General features: G+C 42.8%; 1 protein-coding gene across 8 annotated transcripts in view; it reads left to right on the top strand.

Annotated features, from left to right (window-relative positions):
• Window positions 1-21,677, top strand: part of THRB (thyroid hormone receptor beta) — a 341,636-nt gene that overhangs the window by 267,255 nt on the left and 52,704 nt on the right. For 6 of the 8 annotated variants that reach the window (XM_028518289.2, XM_028518287.2, XM_028518284.2 and 3 more), the window contains one exon: window positions 5,469-5,729. The exons of 1 other annotated variant lie outside the window; for it this stretch is intronic. In XM_028518289.2, the coding sequence (XP_028374090.1) occupies window positions 5,469-5,729 (261 nt within the window). Of the gene's footprint in view, window positions 1-5,468; window positions 5,730-19,389; window positions 20,114-21,677 lie in introns of those variants that run through there. One more of the 8 variants, XM_036031521.1, reaches the window with a different exon arrangement.

The raw sequence follows: 21,677 nt of genomic DNA on the forward strand, positions 1-21,677 counted from the left end.
GGTGAAAAAAACAAGGCTTAGCTTAGAGAGAGGGGTTGATTTTCCCGAGATTAGACCCTTCAGCTGGAGCTCAGGTCCTCTAGCACCCCCTCTACTCCCCCACTGAAACACAGCACCCCAGGCCCACACGCTGCTCCCACTGATTTGGTTTTTCATTTTTAATTATATCATCAAGAAATGCAGCCCTGTTAGGTCATTTAAAGGGGTAAATGCAACCTTCACCTAACAGGAGAAAAGGGCTGGCTCCTGGTAACTGCTCTTGGTACATCAGGAGGTGGTCAGGTCTGTAAGGGCTGAGAGAGGGGTGCTCCAGGCAGAGAGAAGAGCTTCTGCAAAGACGCTGACCTGTGGGCACCAGCTCACAGGTTAGAAGCCCATGTGGTCAAAGGATGGAGAGCCAGGGCAGAGCCACGGAGAGGGGCTCAGCCGGACAGGAGGGATCAGTCCCGGGGGTCTTGGGACTTCATTCCAGTATGGATGGGAAGCCATCAGATTTTAAGTGGCAGAGAAATATGCTGTGATGTACATTTTTAAAAGCTTCCTCCGACTGCTCTGCAGACGACAGATTGTTGGTGGCTGAGAGTGAAAGCTGGGAGACCAGTGGTGAATATAATGAGTAATTGGGAAAATTGAATAAGACAATAAACACAGTCAATAAAGGACTTTCAAAGTACTAATCAAATTATAGCTATTCATAGGCCAATGGCCACTCATCAAGTTAAGTCAAATAGTAAGACAAATCAGTTAACCAATACAAAAGATATAAGAGAGCAGATGAAGTGCTGTGAATTTTAGGTTCCTTGTCAATCAAGCAGTATACTACTATGTATTTTCTGGGATGTTCCTGAAGACGAATAACAGTGTCTAGCTCAGCCCTGGCCAGTGTGGCTCAGTTGGTTGGAGCATTGCCTATAAACCAAAAGTTCATGGGTTCGATTACTGGTCAGGACACATACCCAGGTTGTATGTTCAGTCCCCAGTTGAAGCGCATATGGGCGGCAACCAGTTGATGTTTTTCTCTCTGTCTGTCTCTCTCTCTCTCTCCTAAAAAGGGATAAAAAAATGTCCACCCATGAGGATAAAAAAATCTTTTTTAAGTGTTTAGCTCAATATCAGCCAAATATTAGTCTCCAGTTCTACATAAGTCCACAAATAAAAATAGGTTGATAGGTACATACATAAGCTTGAGAAATTAGAGCCATGATACTTAATAGCCTGATGTTATACAATGATAATTCTACACATTCTCTGAGTAAGTGTTCTATATACTATGCCCCTAATACAGAGTATGGCGTGGGGTCTCAATACCTACCAGGGACGGCCTTTTCATGCTAAGTAAACCCCGTCACAATGGGCGCCCTGAAGTCCCTGCCCGCTCCGCTGACCCTCCCTGACCCGGTCGTCATAAGCCTACTTCCTCTGCTTTGGCTCTTTCCTAGGCGGCCGGCTCGCTTTGGTGTCCTGAAATACTTGAATATTTTAATATAATTCTCCCTTTTCTGATGGACAGATTTCTTTCCTATCATCTTTAATGAAATTTCCAGAGGTAGGCCGTAGGTCCTCACATTAATGAGATGTATGTTTGCTTCTCCTCCACCCAAGAGCCCTCTGGAGCAGCGCCCCGTCGTTCAAAGCCGTGAGAACCGTGGCCACCTACCACAGACTCGGTCCTTCCCACCTGAACTCCCGGGGACACTCGGGCCAGCGTGGAGGAGCTATTGTAGTCACAGTTCATGTGTCCTTACCTTGTCATTTTCTTTGATTCCACTTTTTATTATTTGCATCGTAACTGACAAATTAAATCAGTTAAGCATCTTAGTGCTAGAATATGCAGTTGTAAAGGCCAGATGTTAGCTGAGGTCCATGAAAGAGCAAAGGATTTATATTTTGCATGCTGACCATGATGTGATCATTTCTAGAATCCCCTTTTTTTAAAAAAAAAAAATGTGTTTCTGCTACTGTGTACAGTGTGTACATTGTATCCCGATCATGCTCAAAACAGCAGGCTTTTTGAGTGAAGTTTAGTTACACCCATACAGTGAACATCTGACTCTTAATGCTTAACACAGTAGACCTCAAAATGATACATTTTTAATTATAACACACATTTGCTCCAAAACTATATAAAACATTAGAGTCTCAGAAGGAGAGTGCACACTTACCCCAAACTTGCCAACAGTGTGTTTTCTCACCTTAGAAAGTTTGCTTAACCCTGTGGATCCCAGACTCTGCTTTAGACAGGTCAGCGGGGGACTCAGTGAGTGCACGAGGGTGCAGGCCCCACACGGCCTGGGCAAGCCTGGGCTCCGCGCTCGTTAACAGTGCCTCGGGTCATCCTGACGCTCGTCAGAGCCTGGGGATCTCTGACTTAACCTCCTGATATTTTAACCCTTCTAAAAAGTATCTCATCGGTTTGAGTTGTGGGGGAACCAAAGGATGTGAGGAGTAGACATAGAAATAACAGGAAATTCCTGGAAACCATTATTGCCCAGCACACACATGTGGAGGTAACTTGACGTTTGTCCCAGGGACAGCAAAGCCAGTAGGCAGGATTTGAGGAGCCTGGTGCAGGAGGTGCCTTCTCCCTCCTTGGGAATGGGATAGAAATGGTATGTGCCCCCCACCCCCGTTCTGGGGAGGATGAGCATCAAGAGTGTCGCTTCAATAAATCCCTCTGAGGTTTCCCCGTGACCCACCCAGAACTTCTCAGCCCCCAGCTTTCCCAGCAGTGTCCCCAACCTATAAACCTGCCAATTAAGCAACTGAATCTGAATGTCATTATCATGCATGTAATTACAGATAGTAATTATGAGCGCGTAAATGCCTCCCGTGAATGAAGCCCTTTTCCCAAACCGTCCCGGCCTCTTTTCTTAGGCAAATGGAAGGCAATCCTATCCCCTGCCTCTCCTAATACAGCCATGCAGCCCCTTACTTAGAAAAAAACCTGCTCTTGCTGGCCCAGGGGAAAGCTGAGCACGCCACCACAGACGTACTCTTGGGAGGAGCTGTCCCCTCGGGTGGCGTCCCTTTGGACGTCTCTCATCCACGCACATTCACTGGCGCCCTTCACTGGGGAGCACTGACAACCCAGTTTGGCTGTATTTCTTAATCGCTATGCAGGCAAGGGAATGAATTCCAAATTTTACATTTTTCTGCAGAAAAAAAAATGAAATATTGGGGGTTTTACAAAGTAGCGTGACAGACAACTTTAACATTGCTTCACATGGAGCTTTACGGGACGCAGTTTGCCGAGGACTCAGAGAGCCCCAGAAACTAAAGTAGGCGTCACAGGAACATGCACGGGTGGGGAGGCTTTTCGTGTCTGTAGAAGTAAAAGGAATCTCTTCAGGCACAGAATTAACTCCTGCATTCAGTAACTTTATACTTAGTTCATGAACACCTCAAAACCCTCATGGATAATAGGTACTTGATTCTACACAGATATGTTTAGTCTGAAATGCAATACAGTCTCCCAAGATCTTAATCTGTTTTCTTTTAATGGATTTTGGGCATGAATGCCTGTAATTGCACCAGTAGCCGGCATGGTCGAGTCCAGACCATGCGCTGAAGAATGCCATGGAAACTCTTAGGAGAAAGGCCCTGTGTTTATTTAACTGCACTCATGCAAGGCCTAGCAGAGTTCTATGTGTAGAGTGAATTTTCAGGGCTCTTCTTTGAATGAGAGCAAATGTTACATCCTGAAGCTGTTACACTGTATGACTTTTTTAAAGGGATTGTTGCACCCTGACCGGTATGGCCCAGTTTTTCGGGAGTCGTGCCACAGAGAGAAAGGTCCCTGGGCTGATTCCCAGTGTGGGCACAGGCCCGGGTTGCAGGCGCCATCCCCGGTTAGGGTGTGTACGAGAGGCAACCGATCGATGTCTCTCTTTCTCACAACCATGTGCCTCTCCCTCTCTTTTTCCCCTCCCTTCCCTTCCCTCTAAAAAAACTAAATAAATAAAACCTTTAAATAAAAGGGATTGTCACTTACTGGCCAAGGCAGCATATTTCAAGCCACAGCAGTTCCACTTACTGTGACAAAGGAATTATGTTACGACTTTATTGTCGTGGTTGCTCATGGTCCTCTCCAGGAGTCGGGATGCAGTGCATGGGTACCAGAATTTTCACAGAGGAGCCCGGAGGCCCAGCAAAGTAAATAAATGTGTCTTCCAAAAGTAACTGAGAGTAGATTACACTTACAGAGAACCCAGCCTACCCGACATCAACTGGAGACACCTAGGAGCTTTACAGAGGGTGCTTATGGAAACCTGGACTGTGTTTAACCCTTGTGTTAAATAATTTAAAAATCATTTTAAATGTTTGAAAACAGCTTACAATGTCCAGTACTACACCTGGATCAGGGGGAACTTGTATTTTAATATGGACCCCTATAGACCTTTGGTAAATGCAGCATAAAATAATTTACTTATAAATTATAGCCTTTCAATCACTGTATGTGATCACTTTCAAAGTAGAACTGTGTTTATGTTATATTTTTTCTCATTTTGACAGCAGCCTAAGAATTCCTGGGAATATGAATGACCAGATGGATTATGTTTTAATGTCTATGCAAATACAAATATATGTATTACCTTGCTCATTTTTTCCTTTCTACTTTATATCCATGTACAGTTACGATATAAGGAGGTAAAATTCACCACTAGGGAAGGTTAGTGTAAGGAAGTTGTCATTATATATTTCCATTTTCCCCTATTTTCTAGAGGACTGACTTCCAAGTCCCTCTCAATTAAATAGGAAAAGAATAACATAATATACATAAATAATTAACTGCCTGTCCCTCAATCAAAGAGGTCTATCATTGAGGCTCTTCATTCACCCCACAACTCAAATACCACCTGCTGTGCTTCATCTGATCTCATTGTCAATTCAAGACTGCACTGAACCCACTTACAAGACGCAGCCTCCCCCTGTAGGCCATCAGAGGGAGAAGGGGAACAGAGTTGTCACTCAGGGTAGCCACGTGAGCAAGTCCCACTTAAGTACCAGGGTGCCCCTCAGGTCAGCCTGTGGTAAAACCCAAGTCAAACTAGGCTGATTCCAGGATGTCTGGTGTCCTCAGGATCCAAACGGTGTTCCCGACCAGCCCTGACCCTCCAGACCTCAAATAGTCACCTAAGCAGTCACGTACATTGGTGTAAACTTGCTCTCGGTCCACTGCTGTGGAGGCGAGACTGGAGAAAGCACAGCCTTCCCAGGGAGGAACTAATGTCTTTGTAGGCGCTAAAAATACAGGGGAACGTGTTGATTACTCCGACAGGCAATCCAACTGTGGTGGCTATACGCCCAAGGCTGACAAATTCTGCATCTTATCACTGCCGTCAAGCAGAGACGCATGTGAATACCGTCAGCCCAAAAGAATTGAGAAACAACTTGCCTTCCAGGACCGCATCCCAGCAAAATCTTGACAATGCCAACAGCTCATCATCTCGTATTTTTCAACCCTGCAGAAAATGGCCTTCCAGCCTGGGACAAGCCGAAGCCCTGTCCAGACCGAGAGCACGACTGGAAGCTGCTAGGAATGTCCGAAGCCTGCCTGCACAGGAAGAGCCACGCGGAGAGGCACAGCACGTTGAAGAATGAACAGTCCTCGCCGCACCTCCTCCAGACCACTTGGGCTAGCTCGATATTCCATCTGGACCACGACGATGTGAACGATCAGAGCCTCCCAAGTGCCCAGACCTTCCAGGCGGAAGAGAAGAAATGTAAAGGTAACCCGATTTTTATTAGACCGTACCAAGTGTTTCGACAAGGGAAAGAAATTCTCTGTTGTAACGGTGTGCTCAGGCTTCATGTATTCCCATGTGTCGTGTCTACGTGTGTTCCCCAGCCATGCTGTGATGAGGTTGCTTTGTCCCCAGATCTTCTTTCTGGGGACATGAATAGGTCAGGGGGTTCCAAAGGAGAGCAGTTAATTTCAGTTTCCTGTTGTGCTGGGCACTTGGGAAGAAGACACACGTGTTTCTCTAATGAGCAGAAGAGTTGTTAGTTTTGGCTTTAATTCTGTTTTTGAATCTGAGCAGAAACAGACACTGCCATCCTTTTCCAAGTGCTTGCTCTGAAATGTGTGTACGCGCGTGTGCCTGCGTGTGTACATTCCTTCTCCCGCTTGTGCCAGCAGCTCACGGGATCTCAGGGTCTACCTTTAAACTGAACAGACAATTCACGTTCAAAAGAGAGGTTTTAAGTTGGGTTTGTTTTTTAACTCCTTAAATCCTTGTGTCATCATCCTGAAAGGCGAGATTATGGTTTTAGGAGGTTGTCACCTCATAAAAAATCTGTCGCCCTGGCCTAAGTTCCTGATTGCATTAGATTTAGTGGCTCTTCACCCCAGGCTGCCCCCACACTGACAGCTGTCTTCGGCCGATCGCTTTATTGTCTTAGGGCTCCCAAAATCTTTGCTTCTTAAGTTAGTCTTCAAATGTCCAAGTTCACACAACTTCCCATTCTGTTTCAATGCAGCATGTTTTAAAAAGGGCTTTTTTTTTTTTCTTGGAAGGATTCTGACTCGTGATAAAACTTTAATTTGTGTATTTGAAAATCTGGCATTCACCTTCAAGATCTTAATGAGAGTTTGTAAAGACTCCTATATGTGAGCCATGAAGGACTGTTGCAAACTCTTCTAACTTAAACATAAAAACATGATACTATTTCATTCTCTCTCTCAAAAAAAACTGCTGGTCTTTTAGCTTTTCTGGAAACCCTTCAAAGGCTTCTTGGAACTGCCAGTTAACCTGGGAAGTTGAGTGTGTAGATGGCTGCACATGAAAATAGGATTATCTAAAAAAAATAATAACATAGTGGTGTAAGGTCTGACTGGACAACAGTCAAAACTATCTGTTTCTGTTTTGAGAAGATTTGTGTGTGTTCCTTATTTTTATTACTTAGGAGAGTTGAGAAATTGAACAGGGTATTTAGAAAAAGAGCAACATAAGTTTTTTCAAAGGAGTCAGGATATAGGACAGGGTGTGTCTCTGTGTGTACATACACATTTCTTTGAAATACAACTGAGATTTAGTCTCAGCATTTGTGACCAGATTGTGTCTTCCAATATTACAAGCTGGCATCAGAACCATGTCAGCCCTTGGTTTACAGGAAATGCCAACAGAAAATGTAGTGTTCTTGTGGTCTAAGGACCTCACTAACGAAATGTTATTTGTTCATCGCTGTTACCCATATTTATTCATTTTTTTTCATTCAATCATAGAACCATCTTTGTCTCAATCATTTACAAGGAAGATTGGCCTTGGGTATCTTGAGTTCCCTACACTGTACACTTTTCAGTTTGTTAGTGCACCTTAAAGCAAAAGGAAAGAGTCTGTTTAGATTTAAGACCATAAGTGTAACACAAGGGGTTAAGACCACATTTTGGAGTCTGACATATTTGGGCTAGAATCCTAGCGCTTCAAACTTCTGTCCTTGAGCAAACTTATGTGATTGTTGCTAAAAATTAAATAAGAATGTTCTTGAGTGTTCAGCATATCACCTCTCACATAGCGCTCTCTAAATAGCAGTCATCATTATGACTGTGTCGTTACTATTAGTTCTGCATCATTAAATCTCACCAATTCCTCGGGCCGCGCTGTGGGCCTGCACAGTGAGGGGCTGGGAGGAAGCATGGGACAAACAGATGGGGGGTGGCCTGTGACATTTCAGGGAGGTTCAAGCTGATTTTGCAATCATTTATCTCTCTTCTGCTAAAAGTCCGAGAATTATTTAATAAGACACTATAAATACATGGTTGAGGTTCTTCCTCAAGATTCTAGTATTAAAGGGGAAAAAGACTAAGGTAAACGTTCCTGTAGTTTCCAGACTAACCAGGGTTCCGCTTGGCGCAGACATGAGCCAGGGCCTTGGTTCAGTATGAGGATGCGCCCGGGAAGCCTGCGCTGACCTGGCCCGAGAACCTGACTGACTGAATTTCACTCACCTGCAGTGCACACCTGTACTTGCCAGTGAGGCCAGGGAAACAGTGCAATTTGTCGCTCTTTCCTTTTCGGGCTTGGTTCTTCTCCATCTGCCCTGCTCACCTGTTACCTATGGATAGTCACTGTGAGAAAAGTCCTACTTTGATGTCCATCTACACTGGGCACTTATCTCCTGGGTACATCTGTCTAGCCCCTAAGTGTGCTCAATATCTCAGTCCTGGGCTATAAATCCTTTCATTCACCCCATCAGTGTTTATTGAGTGCCTACTATGTGTGGGACGTTGTAACTTCCTTAGCAGGAAGAAATGGCAGCAGAGCTAAAAGAACATCCAGGCAGCCCCATTTCAAGGACCCCACATGGAACTGGTAAGAACTAAACAGCCTTCAAGGATACAAAAGTGTTAAAGATCTGCTTTGCAAGCGTCAAAAGAACAAACTGACTGCCTGACATTGTATGATAAGCCCGTCTCCCGAAGCAGTGATCTAGCCGGTCTAGAACAGTGCACCCGTAAGTGTGATTTGTAGACAGAAGTTCTTCTGCAGACTAGGGCTGTTACTACTCCATTGATGCGAGCACAGAAACTGAGAACAAGCTTTAAAAACTCCTGTAGCAATTTGACACTGCCACTGACATTCAAATGCATGGCCAGCGGATTTGCCTCACTGACCGGGATATAGACCAGCTGGGTGTCTCCAAATCTACCCGTCAGTCACGTGAGGCCAGAGCTACACAAAGTCTTGTGCAGACCCATGTATTGAGCCATAAAGAACAGGATGTTCCTTTAAAAATAATTTGAGAATCACTGCTTTGTGCTTTATAGTATTCTTAATGTTTTTCTCTAGGTTTATTTTTTGTCATGTGTCTAACATTTTGTTTTTCATTTTGGTCTGAATTCTGCTTTCTTTTTACTCTGCATATGCCTGTGCTCCTCTCTGCTACACAGTCATCCTAATGAAATCGGTGGGTAACATCTTTAACTAGAATGAGATCTCTGAAGCCCTTCCTTTCTCCTGCGGAGCTCGCAATTCCAATCTGCTTTAGCGCCAGGGGCTATTTCCAGCCAGAAGCAAGTGGCCGCATTCCCTTCCTCCAGCCAACCACACTACCCCTCCCTGGAGTTTTTGTCACAATGTGAACTGGTAGTGGAGCCTGAGGACCACCTCCTCCTTCCCAGAGTCTGAGATGATGTATTTCATGGTGCTCACAGTTCACCAACCAGTGGCACTAGCAGCACCTGGAGCTTCTTGGAAATGCAGAGTCTCGGGCCCCACCCCAGGTCACAGAACTGGAAGCTCTGGAAAAGGGTCCGGGACCTGTGTTTAACCAGCCCTCTCTTAAAACCCGAGTATCAAGCCCTGGCTGGCATAGCTCAGTGGATTGAGCGCGGGCTGGGAACCAAAGTGTCCCAGGTTCGATTCCCAGCCAGGGTACATTCCTGGGTTGCAGGCCATAACCCCCAGCAACCACACATTGATGTTTCTCCCCCCCCCCCCTCTCTCTCTCTCTCTTTCTCTCTCTCTCTCTCTCTCCCCCCCCTTCCTCCCTCCTTTCCCTCTCTAAAAATAAATAAAATCTTTAAAAAACAAACAAACAAAAAAAAAAAAACCCGAGTATCAGGAAGTCCCTTAGACTCAAATTCTTAGAGTAGGAAAGGGCCTGCCACCTAGTGGACACTTGGAGAAAACATGCATTTTTCTTCAGTCCTTCAGTCACCTGGGGAGCCACCTGCGTCTATCCATTCTTGATTGGGCCTTCCTTTAGACCTGGCTTATTATCTTAATTGCCAACTAGATCTTCTGTTTAACCACTCTGCCTGGTCGCACTTCCCTCTGGGACTTGAGTCCTTCTGAGATCCCCACTCTATTTGCCGGGGGCCCTGACCCTCCCCTAAGTTTTTAGACTGTCCGAGGCTTCTCCACTTGACCCTCTCACACCCTCCTGAACTCTCCTCCAGAAACCGCAGGGTCCCACAGGACGGGTCCTAGCAGATGCAGGCACACCTAGCAGTTGAATCTAGCCAGTTCACTGAACCCAGGAAAATAGACCTCCATACTTCGATGTTCGACCTTGGTGTCCATCAGGGACCTTCCTGAAACACTGGAGCCTGATGGGAGAAATAAGGCAAAATTGACCCACCTCCCTGCTCGCATCAGACAATAGCAGAAGCCTGGTGATTTCACTGAATTTTCTCTGTAGATCTGCTCTGCGTTTAATATCAAGAAATCAAGTCTCAGATCCCCAGGAAGGCAAAGAAAAGAGTCAAAATAATTTTGCTAACAAGTTATTTTCTCTCATTACAAAAGCCACCCACATTCCTTGTACAAAAAGTAAAAACTTCCCAAAGGTTCAACGAAAGTGACTTTAAAAAATCATTTGTATCCTGAAGCCTGAACTTTCTACAAGATGGTGGTTGATAGTCATTCTGTGAGAAAAAAATTGTTACTGATATTTTTCTTTTAAAATATGTCTTTTAAAAAAAATCATTTGTAATGCCATCCTCCAAGGACAAGCAGTGTTAAAATCTTTATTACATCTCAGTCTTTTTTTTCCTGTGCATCTCTGTTTTTTACAAACTTGGAATCACATTAGCCATTCCACTTTTAACCAGCTTTTAATGTTTAAACAATATATCATGAACATTTTCCCATGTCATTAAATATTCTTTGAATCCTGACTTTTATTGGTAATAGATTATTCTTGCTTGTAGATATCCCATAATTTATTAAAACAGTCTCCAAGATTTAGACAAGTTAAAGTAATTTTTAAAACAATATCTTATCTCAGCAAAGGGGCAGACTATTAACTCCTGCTCTTCATACAGATAAAAAAAAATGAATCAAATCAATGATGGCAGTTTTACATGATGTATAATTCTCATATACCAAAATAACAAAGTGTTCTAAAAATGAGAGACATAAAGCCAAGTCATTGCATGCATTATAATCCTTCAAGTTAGACATTCACATTCTCAGCAGGTGATCACTATCTTTGTCCTTAAGAAAAACACAAGGGCATCTTCAGGTAAATGAACATTTTAGAAGATAGAGGATTAAAAAGTTTGAACCCTTTCACCAGTGCGATCCTGCACTCCATCCATCTCCTCTCTCCACTCTGCCCCACTCCCCATACATCAGGGTGCCCAGTCTGGCTGAGAACACTAGTGTGATTCATGTACTTCAGGGGCACGTGGGAGCCTTAGCCATTAACATGGCTGTAAGTGCTATTGACCAGCTTCTGGGATATGCAAGAGAGCCCTGTGATTGGATACTTCCAAGGCAGAGAAGAGCACCTTGTAAGCAGATCAGGGCAGGCAGAGCTAGAGCAGAAGGAAGGAAAACACTGGGAACTAGGCAATGTCAAAGGCAAACACCAGAAAGTCAAGGCTCAGTTTCATCCAACTTTAGTTTCCATTGAGCAGGTGGACCACAGATTTTCCAAGGCCAATTTAGCAGTGTCTGTCACAGCAATGCTTCGACTCAGCTGTCCCTCTTACACCACACTGTTCCATAGAAATACTCACACAAGGGCACAAAGATCTGTGTTCAGAAGTTTTCTTTGCACCTTTGGTTTTTTTTTTCCTGAAAATTTGGAAATGATCCATATGTATATCATAGGGAAATATTCAAATAAATTATGGTATATCTAAAGAATCCACTAGAAAAATAAATGGATTTTTAAAAAGAGGTGGTTTTAGGAATACCTAATGGAGAAGCAATCATATATTAAATAGACTATAGATCCCATTTACAGTTTTAAAAGTCTATATAGATGTGTGTGTGTATGTGTGTGTGTGTGTGTGTGTGCGCGCGCGCGCGCACGCATGCACAAATGTGCATAGAAAAAGTTCCTAAGAGGGTACTGGGGGGATAAATAGTGATGGAAGGAGAATTGATTTGGGGTGGTGAACACACAACACAATACTGATGATGTGTTGAGATTTGCATTTCTCCAGTGATTAGTGAATTTGTCTAAAGTTCATGTGCTTATTTTAATTAGAATTTACATTACTCCAACAGAGAAGCCCCATCGCTACATTCTATTTTTACATTTTATTTTTGTACTTTTTCTCTTTTTTCTTAAGTATATTATACTGATTATGCTATTACAGTTGTCCCCCCTTTATTCCCCTCTGCCTCTCGCCCCCCTCCCACCTGCATTCCCCCACACTTAGTTCATGTCCATGGGTCATACATATAAGTTCTTTGGCTTCTACATTTCCTATACTATTCTTAACCTCCCCCTGTCTATTTTGTACCTACATTTTATGCTTCTTATTCCCTGTACCTTTTTCCCTTTTCTCCCCCTTTTCCCTCCCTACTAATAACCCTCCATGTGATCTCCATTTCTGGGATTCTGTTCCTGTTCTAGTTGTTTGCTTAGTTTTTTTGTTTGTTTGTTTGTTTGTTTTTTAGGTTCAATTGTTGTAAGTTTGTTGTCATTTTGCTGTTCATAATTTTGATCATCTTCTTTTTCTTAGATAAGTCCCTTTAATATTTCATATAATAAGGGCTGGGTAATGATGAACTCCTTGAACTGGACCTTATCTGGGAAGCACTTTATCTGTCCTTCCATTCTAAATGGTAGGTTTCATGACTTTGAATATTTTCCAAACCCTTCTTGCCTGTAAGGTTTCTTTTGAGAAATCAGCTGATAGTCTTATGGTAACTCCTTTGTAGGTAACTTTCTCCTCTTCTCTTGCTGCCTTTAAGATTCTCTCCTTATCTTTAATTTTGAGTAATGTAACTAAGATGTGCCTTGGTGTGTGCTTCCTTGGGTCCAACTTCTTTGGGGCTCTCTGAGCTTCTCAGACTTCCTGGAAGTCTATTTCTTTTGCTAGATTCAGGAAGTTCTCCTTCATTATTTTTTCAAATAAGTTTTCCATTTCTTGCTCTTCCTCTTCTCCTTCTGGCACCCCCATGATTCAGATGTTGGAACATTTAAAGTTGTTCTGGAGGTTCCTAAGCCTCTCCTTGTGTTTTTGAATTCTTGTTTCTTCATCCTGTTCTGGTTTAATGTTTCTTTCTTCCTTCTGCTCCAAACCATTGATTTGAGTCCCGGTTTCTTTCCCATCACTGTTGGCGCCCTGTACATTTTCCTTTACTTCACTTAGTGTAGCCTTCATTTTTTTCATCTAATTTATGACCAAAGTCAACCAATTCTGTGAGCATCCTGATTACCAGTGTTTTGAACTGTGCATCTTATAGGTTGGCTATCTCTTTGTCGCTTAGTTGTATTTTTTCTGGAGCTTTGATCTGTTCTTTCATTTGGGCCAATTTTTTTTGTCTTGATGTGCCTGTTATGTAGCAAGAGGAGAACCCTTAGGTGTTCACCCTGGCGGGCAACCTATGTCACTGCGTTGTGACACTGTATGTGGGGAAGGGGTCCAAGAGGGGACAATGGCACTTGCTCCGCTCTCTGCTGGCTTTCAGTCACTTCCCCTGCTACCCACAAGTAAAGTGGACCCTTCTGGTGCTTATTCCCATGTGCGTGGGCTTACGTACATTCTAGGACGCTCTGGGTCTCTCCAATGAACTCTCCTGTGAGGCTGGGAGTTTCTCCCACCACCTCAATCCCCACAGGTTTTTTCAGTCAGAGGCTTTGAGGCTTTATTTCCCTGTACTGGAACCCTCAGTTGCACAGCCTATCTTGCTCCCCAGTTGTTCCCCCCAGTTTATCTGCACGTGAATGGGTGAGGCAGCTCCCTGGTCCACCAGCCGCTGCCTCACCCACCCTGGTCCTCCAGCTGCCACCTTGCCATGAGTCCTCTCCACCTTGGCTGCCCATTTCCACTGCCCCTCCACCAGTGGATGAATAGTTCTTCTTTAACTCCTTGGTTGTCAGATTTCCATACAGTTTGATTTTCTGGAAGTTCTGGTTGTTGTTTTTTTTAAATATGTCGTCCTTCTTTTGGTTGTGTGAGAAGGCACGGTGTATCTACCTACACCTCCATCTTGGCCAGAAGTCCTTCCATTGCTACATTCTGATTCTTAGCCATTAAGTCCTACAAAAATAAACCCAAGCTTTCACAGTAACTTTGAGTAGTGAATTTTTTATTTCAATAATCAGTTTTAATTATCTCAAGCTATTCATAATCCACATCTATTTTTGTAAAGCTTTCTTAAGATATAATCTACATACCCTAAAATTCCTGTGTTAAATGTACATAATTGTTCATGTGTTTAAAGTTGTAACACAAAAAAAATCTTCACAAGTTCTTATTTTAGAACTTTATTGCCCCAAAGAAAATTTGAGCTGATTTATACTTACTCTTTATTTCTGTCCCCAGGCCCTGGCAACCTACTTTCTGTCCCTACAGATTGGTCCTTTCACTGGACACAGCACAAATATGGAATCATACACCGTCACTTGCATTTCACTTACAGTACTGTGTTTGAGAGTCACCCACCTCATGGCACGTGTCAGTGCTTTGTTTGAAGTTTTTGCTTTTAATTATGCTTCATAACATTTCCAAGTGTGAGTGTAGGACTGGAGCCTTTAATGAACCAAAACACAAATCTTGTGAAAACGACATCAATTGTGGCAGAGTCTAGATTTTGCGCTACTTGTTCTTAAAGGTGAAAAATCAACATAAATGCAGATGATTCAATTACTCTTTCCTTATTTCTATTATTAGGGACATTTGTTTTAAACTTAACCTCTGACATGTTATTCTGGAATAAAGAAAATATACTGTAGCTGCTAAATGTCAAGACCATTTCACTAAAACAACCAGTTGACTTTTCAAATCAAGTCCATCAGTGTGAATTACAATGAAATAATCATCTTAACACATTAAAATGAGGGGAAATGGATCTATTTGCTTCAGGGGATTAAACTAAGAATACATAAAATGAATAGCTATGTAATATTCATGTGATGCATAAATGATATTCATAAAAAGATATTAAATATTGAAGAACATTTTTTCTGTACATAGAGGAAAAAACATCAGTGTCATATAAAAGCATATGTGTCATTATAAGTATATAAAGTGGCATTAAATTAGGCACATCTTTTGAAAAACAGGTAAATTATTAAAGTGCTCTTAAAATTTGTGGTAAAACATGTAATTAGTTTCCTGGAATTTTGAAAACATTAAAATAACTTTCTACTTTGAAAAAGCAGCATAGAGAAATGAATGAGCAAGTTCTGAAACAGCAACTCAAGGGCCAAAATTTCAATACCAACCTCTTCCTTTTAGTAGCTACATGCAGATGAGAAAATCATCTCACTCTGCAAAATGAATGGGAATAACTCCCCCACCGGTCTTATTGTTTGGTTATGAAGACAACACACAACAGACCTCATCACTATTATCTAGCCAGTGTTCTAAATAAAGTGACATCCAACTGAAATTTTATTGTATGTTTTTAAGACTATTTTAGAGTCATTGAAGGTTTCCTATTGAACCAAATGTTCCTCCATGAAAAGAGTAGACATTCCACCCACGGTTTAGAAAAGAAGAATTCAATGCTGATAACCCTGGTCAAAAATATATTTCAAAAACCTTATTTTTCTTTCAGTCCACAGCTTTTGTCTGTATTCATTCTTGTGTATGTAAATTTTGCATTTGGTCTGAATCCTGAGCTATGTTTGAAGATTATCCCATTCTTGCAAAGCACAAGGTGATTTTATGATTTGCCTTTGGTCTTGGGAGAGATTAGTTACCATAAACCCTTGATCTTCATCCTGGGGACTCTTATATGCAAAACACTGTGCTAGAATTTATCAACATTCTTCCATCCGCTGCAAAGGCTATGGAAGAGAGGCCTTGAAATAGCACAAATGAATCTGGGAATTAGGGGCCCTGTGATCCATTACTTGGAAACTTAAGTGAAACAAATTTTGACTTTAGGCTGAAATCAGACCAAATAGTATTTTTCAATATGCAAGAGAGAATTTCATGGACTAAATATCCAGCAAGGATGTTGAGACATATTGTAGCATATAAGTTTTCTTGTCTGCCATGGTTAAGTTTCTGGGCCCCTCAAGAGGACAATTGAAAGACGATGAAGAATCGCTACATGTCAGATTATCACAGCCTTCCCATATCCTGGACCCCAGCATAAGCTACTAATGGCTTAAAGGCAATGCACTGGAGGCACATTTTATAGCCACATCCTGTGCTCTAGCTCACCATCCTGTTTACATGGAGAGAATACATGTTGCCAAACGCACAATCTGTAAGACTATAATTCTAGGTCATGCAGCCCCTGTCTACTCTCATTCATTCAATCATTCATTCATTTAGTAAGCAACTAATAAATGCTTATTGTAGACCCTTGAATTAACTTAAATATCCAAGAAATAATCACTATATTTTTTTTAAAGATTTTATTTATTTATTTTTAGAGAGAGGGGAAGGGAGGGAGAAAGAGAAGGAGAGAAACATGGATGTGAGAGAGAAACATTGCTCAGTTGCCTCTCACCCACCCCCACCTGGAGACCTGGCCCACAACCCAGGCATGGGCCCTGGCCAGGAATCGAACCAGCAACCTTTCAGTCTGCAAGATGATGCCCAACCCACTGAACTACACCAATCAGGGCTAGCACTACACTTTTATCTGTAATTTATGCATTTATTTTAACAGAACATTGACATAAATATTAAAGAACTATTTCAGCTTTGCAACATGGGAAGCAGATATGCTTAGTGGAAGCACAGTATTCTGGAAATAAGCGAGGGGTTTACAGCCAAATAAACCTGCATTCAGATCACCACTAATCAGCCTGTGACCTTGAGCCAGTTACTCAACGTCTCCAGGTCCCAGTATGCTCATCACTAAAACAGCAACAGTAACTTCTCCCTACAACATTTCTATGCCTCTGATCTTACGTGATCTTTCTATTCACCTTCTACAGAGCAACAGGGGATTGATTTTAAAGAATCAAAAACGTGGCACCTATTCCCTCTTCCACAACCCCCATCCCGGCCTGAAATCACCCCTGGCTTTCAAGGGAAAGTTTAAAGATTTGCAGGTCCTTTATGACACAGCCCTGCTCTGTCTTTATTCCTTTCTCTCGCCACTTACATAACCTAACCTCAGGCCATTAGTTGTGCTGAACGGTGTCCCTGCACCTAAGTCACACACTGTTCCCTTTTCCTACCTTATCTCTATTTTATACGGGCGTCCACACACTGTGAAACCACTTTCAGTTAGATTATATTATTAATATTTAAGCATTACAACAATTGACACTATTCGGGCACATTTTTATAAAAGCAAATCCTGCATGGTGATGGATTGTGAACAAAAGCCTCCCCTTAATATCCTTCAGGAGAGCTGTAAAGCTTTGTCGAAAAGCTTTTATTAAATACCAAAGGAGAAGCAAACTCAGAGCACAGATGTTTTAAAAGAGGAGGACTGAGTTTCTGTTCCTACCAAAACAGACTCAATCCCACAGCCCAAAGGCCTGGTCTGGATCTTTGGCCACCTGGGGATTTGCACTCCCATGGGTGCGGCCTGCTTCCCTGGCCAGCAGCTTTTCTCCTCAGTAGAGACCAGGAAAACAGACACCCTCTTCAGCAGCTTCCCAGGCCCCTCCTCTCTGTCCCTGGTGTGTAATCTGAGAGGCGGGTGAGGAAGAACATTATTCTTCCAGACGACATATCCCTACAAATGACCTTACCTCCAGCATTCTACAGACTCTATTCAACAGAATAGAATTCTGTGTTTCTCAAAGTGTGTTTTGTAGAACACTTACACCAAATGCTACAAGATATCCAGGATTCTATGATCAGATGTGCTCAGGAAAGGCTGAATTATACAAAGTCATGCAAAGTTCAACAGTTTTCTTTCAGGAACCTGCAAAAGATGGATACACAGTGCATCATTTCCCAAACTCATTTGACCATAGAGCCTCCTTTTACTGCTTTTTCCTCAAAGCATCTCTTGCATCTCTTGGGACTGGGGTTCCACTTGGGGAACCCCATCTGAATGTTGCTCCCGTAGCCCTGGTGTCCATTTCATATGCATCACACAATAATTGCAATTATCAAAGGGACAGCAATTCATGCTAAGATATCAATTCACCTAGGACTGCGGAAGTAGAGAAGTTCCAGAATGGTTAGAGTTGAGCGTGATCCTAGACTCGAGGTTTTATATAAATTAGTGGAGGTCCTGAAGAGAAATTATCCATCACCAGGTGTGGGACAAATTCCCGTAGTTCCCGTCCTCCCTCCAAGGCAGCTTATTAAGCCTGAAGCACTAGGGTGAGTTAGGAAAATAAAGACCCCACCTGGAATAGGAGGACTGACACAGTCAAAGCGAAAGAGAGTTCTGGTCCCAATTACTACCACCTACTATGTGGCAAAAGTCACTTTATCTCTCTGGGACTCCGTTTCCTCATAAGTCAAATAAAATGCATAGGGAATACATAGCTCAGAAGTTCTAGTTGTAATATCCTGGGATCGTACGGGGAGCCTCCACAATTTTCCAGGTGTCTTGGGAGGCGTGGGGAGGGCCACTTTAATACACAGTGGCCCCAAAGGGCCAGGAGCTTGCCCTGACCTCTTCCCTGGAGTTGACTATTGTAATTTAGAGTCTATTTTAAAAGGAGTGAGTCAGAAGACTCCAGACACTGAAAGCCCAAGAGATTGTGCTCAAAAAATTGTTATGCACCCCTTTCTTTCTCCAAAAATATGTTACCTAACAGTTAGACATTTTCCAGCACTCACATGATGAGATCTAGACCCCACCCCCTTGTATTGATAACAGGATCTTTCCTCAGTTTGGGTGGCCCCTTCAGAGGGCAGGCAATGAATGTCTCAACCCCTTTTATAACCTCTCCTGGAGCAGAGGCGATTGGCGATGCTGGCACACATTCATAATCCCAGAGCCTCGATTGAGACAGGATTAACGAGCAGGTCTATGTCTGTTCTCCAGTGGCAGAAAAGAGCATACTGGCTCAACTTCGGACAGAGAGCTGTCGATCTCACAGGGCCTTTCCAAGCCTGAGGCTATCCATTTACGGCAGTGCATAAAATGCTTTCTTGTTTTCACTGCACACAGATTTTGGTGTACCGAAAGTTCTCTGCCTTTTTCCTGAGAGAACAACTGTTGTCATACTCGAATATGTGAGGGGTATCGGAGCTTTCAGCCTATGATGGAATCAAGAGCCCCTTAGAGCACAGAGAGAGTGACATTTAGTCTAAATCTGAAGCCTCTGCCCTGTGAAAAGCCAACAAGGTGGGCGCTTCAGGTAGAGAGAATACACAACGTCCCTCAGGTGGACAAGAACCGGGGGTGTTCAGCGAACGCCAGGGACACTGTTTGGCTGAAGTCAAGTGTATGGGGGAGGGGAGAGCAGGCTTTGACATGAGGTATGGAAGGGCCACCTTTTGGTAAAGAGTTTGAATTTTATTCCAAGAGATGGAATAAAATGTCAAGTAGAGACATTTGTAGACATGTCAAGTTGGCCATAAGATGCCTGAGATGGAGATATGCTTGTGGGTGTCATCAGCATTTAACTGTTTTTTTAAGCTCTGAGACACAAGGAGATCACCTACTGCAGGGGACAGCAAACTTTTTCTCTGAAGTGCCACATACGAAATATTTTTAGATGATCATATAGTCTTTGTCACATCTGCTCAACTTTGACATTGTAGCACCAAGTAGATATAGAAGCAGCTACGGAGGACATGTAAATAAGCATGGCTGTGTCCCAATAAAACTTTATTTACAAAGCAGGTCATGGGCCATATTTGGCCTACAGGCCAAAAGTTGCTGAATTCTGACCTATGACCTAGAGTGAAAACATAAACTGAGAAGTAGTCTAAGGCAGAGGGTAAAGCACTTCAATGATAATGATTATTATGTATACTTAATTATATCACTTACTGTGCCAGTGCTTTACTTATGTTAACTCAATTTCCACAATAATTGATGAGGTAGGTACTGTTACCACTATTTTACTAAGAAGAAAACTTCAACATAAATGAAAAGATTTTTTTCTCTCTTGGGGGAAAAAACCCTCAGAGGTTAACAATCTAGACAAGTGTGGCAGTTCTGTGGTCATTTTAGGTTTGGCACCTAGATTCCACCAGCTTATTTTTCTACCATCTCTAGAGCATGGCTTTCCTCCTCATGGACCATAATGGTGTCTGGGGCTCCAGCCATCATACTGACATTCCAGACAGCAGGAAGAAGGAACAAAGAAACAAATGGTATGCACCAGCTGTCTTTGTCAGCTATCTTTTAAGTTTCCTAGCAACTGCCTTATGACATTTCTTCCGCTGTATCTCCTTGGCCAGAAGTTATTCACACAGACACACTAGATGCCAGGAAGGCTGGGAAACCAAGGTTGTCTCTCCCGCCCCCACCCAAGGACCATTCCTTCTAAAATTTGGAGATTCTATTACCAAAACAGAAAGTAAAATCATTAGAGTAGAAGCTAACGTTAACATTTCCTAATGTTTAGTATCTTTCTTTATATGCCTTTTTGCAAGTCCAGTTAATAACACTCTCCCTGAGACATGTCTGCTCAGCTGTCTCATATGTGCGGCCTCCACTGTTAAAGTCCTACATACTGTTCAAAAGCCAGTTTACAGGTCCCCCTCCTGTGAAGCTGCCCCTGACGCCCAGGCAGATTCTGCCTGCGTTTCTATGCCACAGTTATCACACGCTCCCCAGTGTGTCTCCTCAACCTCTCTCCTCTACTTGACTGGACAACTCAGGGGCAGGTGAAGCCAGACTGAGGTGTGGAAGGTAACTTTTTAAGAACTACAGGGAATGTGCAGTAAAACCGAAAACAACAAAAAGGAGAAAGAGGGCAGGATGCCCTGGCCGTGGTGAGGGGGCTGGGGTTGGACACCCAGTAGAACAGCAGCTCTCAGATTTTGCTGCCTCTGAAATAAACTGAGGAACTTTAAGAAATCCTGGTGTTCAGGTTTTACCCCATTGGTTAAATCAGAATGCCTGAGGGTGACACTTAGGTTCTTCAGTTTTTATGAGTGATTCCTGTGTGGGGCCTTATTTGAGAAGTAACACAGTTGAAAATAGAGGACAGAGTGGGATGATTGTGGGGGAGAGGGAGTGGAGGAGTGTAACGGGGCGGGGGGGGGGGGGGGGAGTCCAGGAGGGCTCCGAGGCTTTTTGCTGAAACTCCCAGGTGGATGGTGGTGCGGAGTAAATGGGGATAAATGGTGAAGGAAGGAGACTTCACTTGGGGTGGTGATCACACAACATGTGTACGGATGATGTGCTATAGAATTGTGCACCAGAGACCTGTGTAATTTTGTTAACCAGTGTCACTCTAATAAATTCAATTTTTAAAAGGCGGGGGAAAGGGGGGAAAATAGAGGAAAAAAGAGACAGAAAACAAGAAACCATTTCCTCCTTCAGAGACCCTGAGAGTTTGTTGTTTACCTGTGAGGTTTTCCGGCAAGATTGTTAGTCTGATCCTTTCAAGTGATTTCCTTGTGGCCTTGGATGGAGGTGTAGTTCTATAATAAATACTTATTGATTGAAGCACTTCTAATGAGAATTATTAAAGCTCTGTAAGTTTATTTCAGGCAGTTTGAGGCACTATGGGTCAAATAACTCTCAAGCTTCTCTTTAAATAACTAAATTAGAATAGTCAGCCAGGGAAATAAGAAAACAATCTTACCGAAGCTCACCTCATTTGTGACATATAATATGTTTAAATTGCTTTATCGACTTGATAAAGAAGCCTGTCAGATCAATCACAAGTGACAGAGCTGTGATTGCTTCTATCAGAGTGTGAGGGGC

Source organism: Phyllostomus discolor, chromosome 7, assembly GCF_004126475.2.
Source record: "Phyllostomus discolor isolate MPI-MPIP mPhyDis1 chromosome 7, mPhyDis1.pri.v3, whole genome shotgun sequence".
Lineage (NCBI taxonomy): Eukaryota > Metazoa > Chordata > Mammalia > Chiroptera > Phyllostomidae > Phyllostomus > Phyllostomus discolor.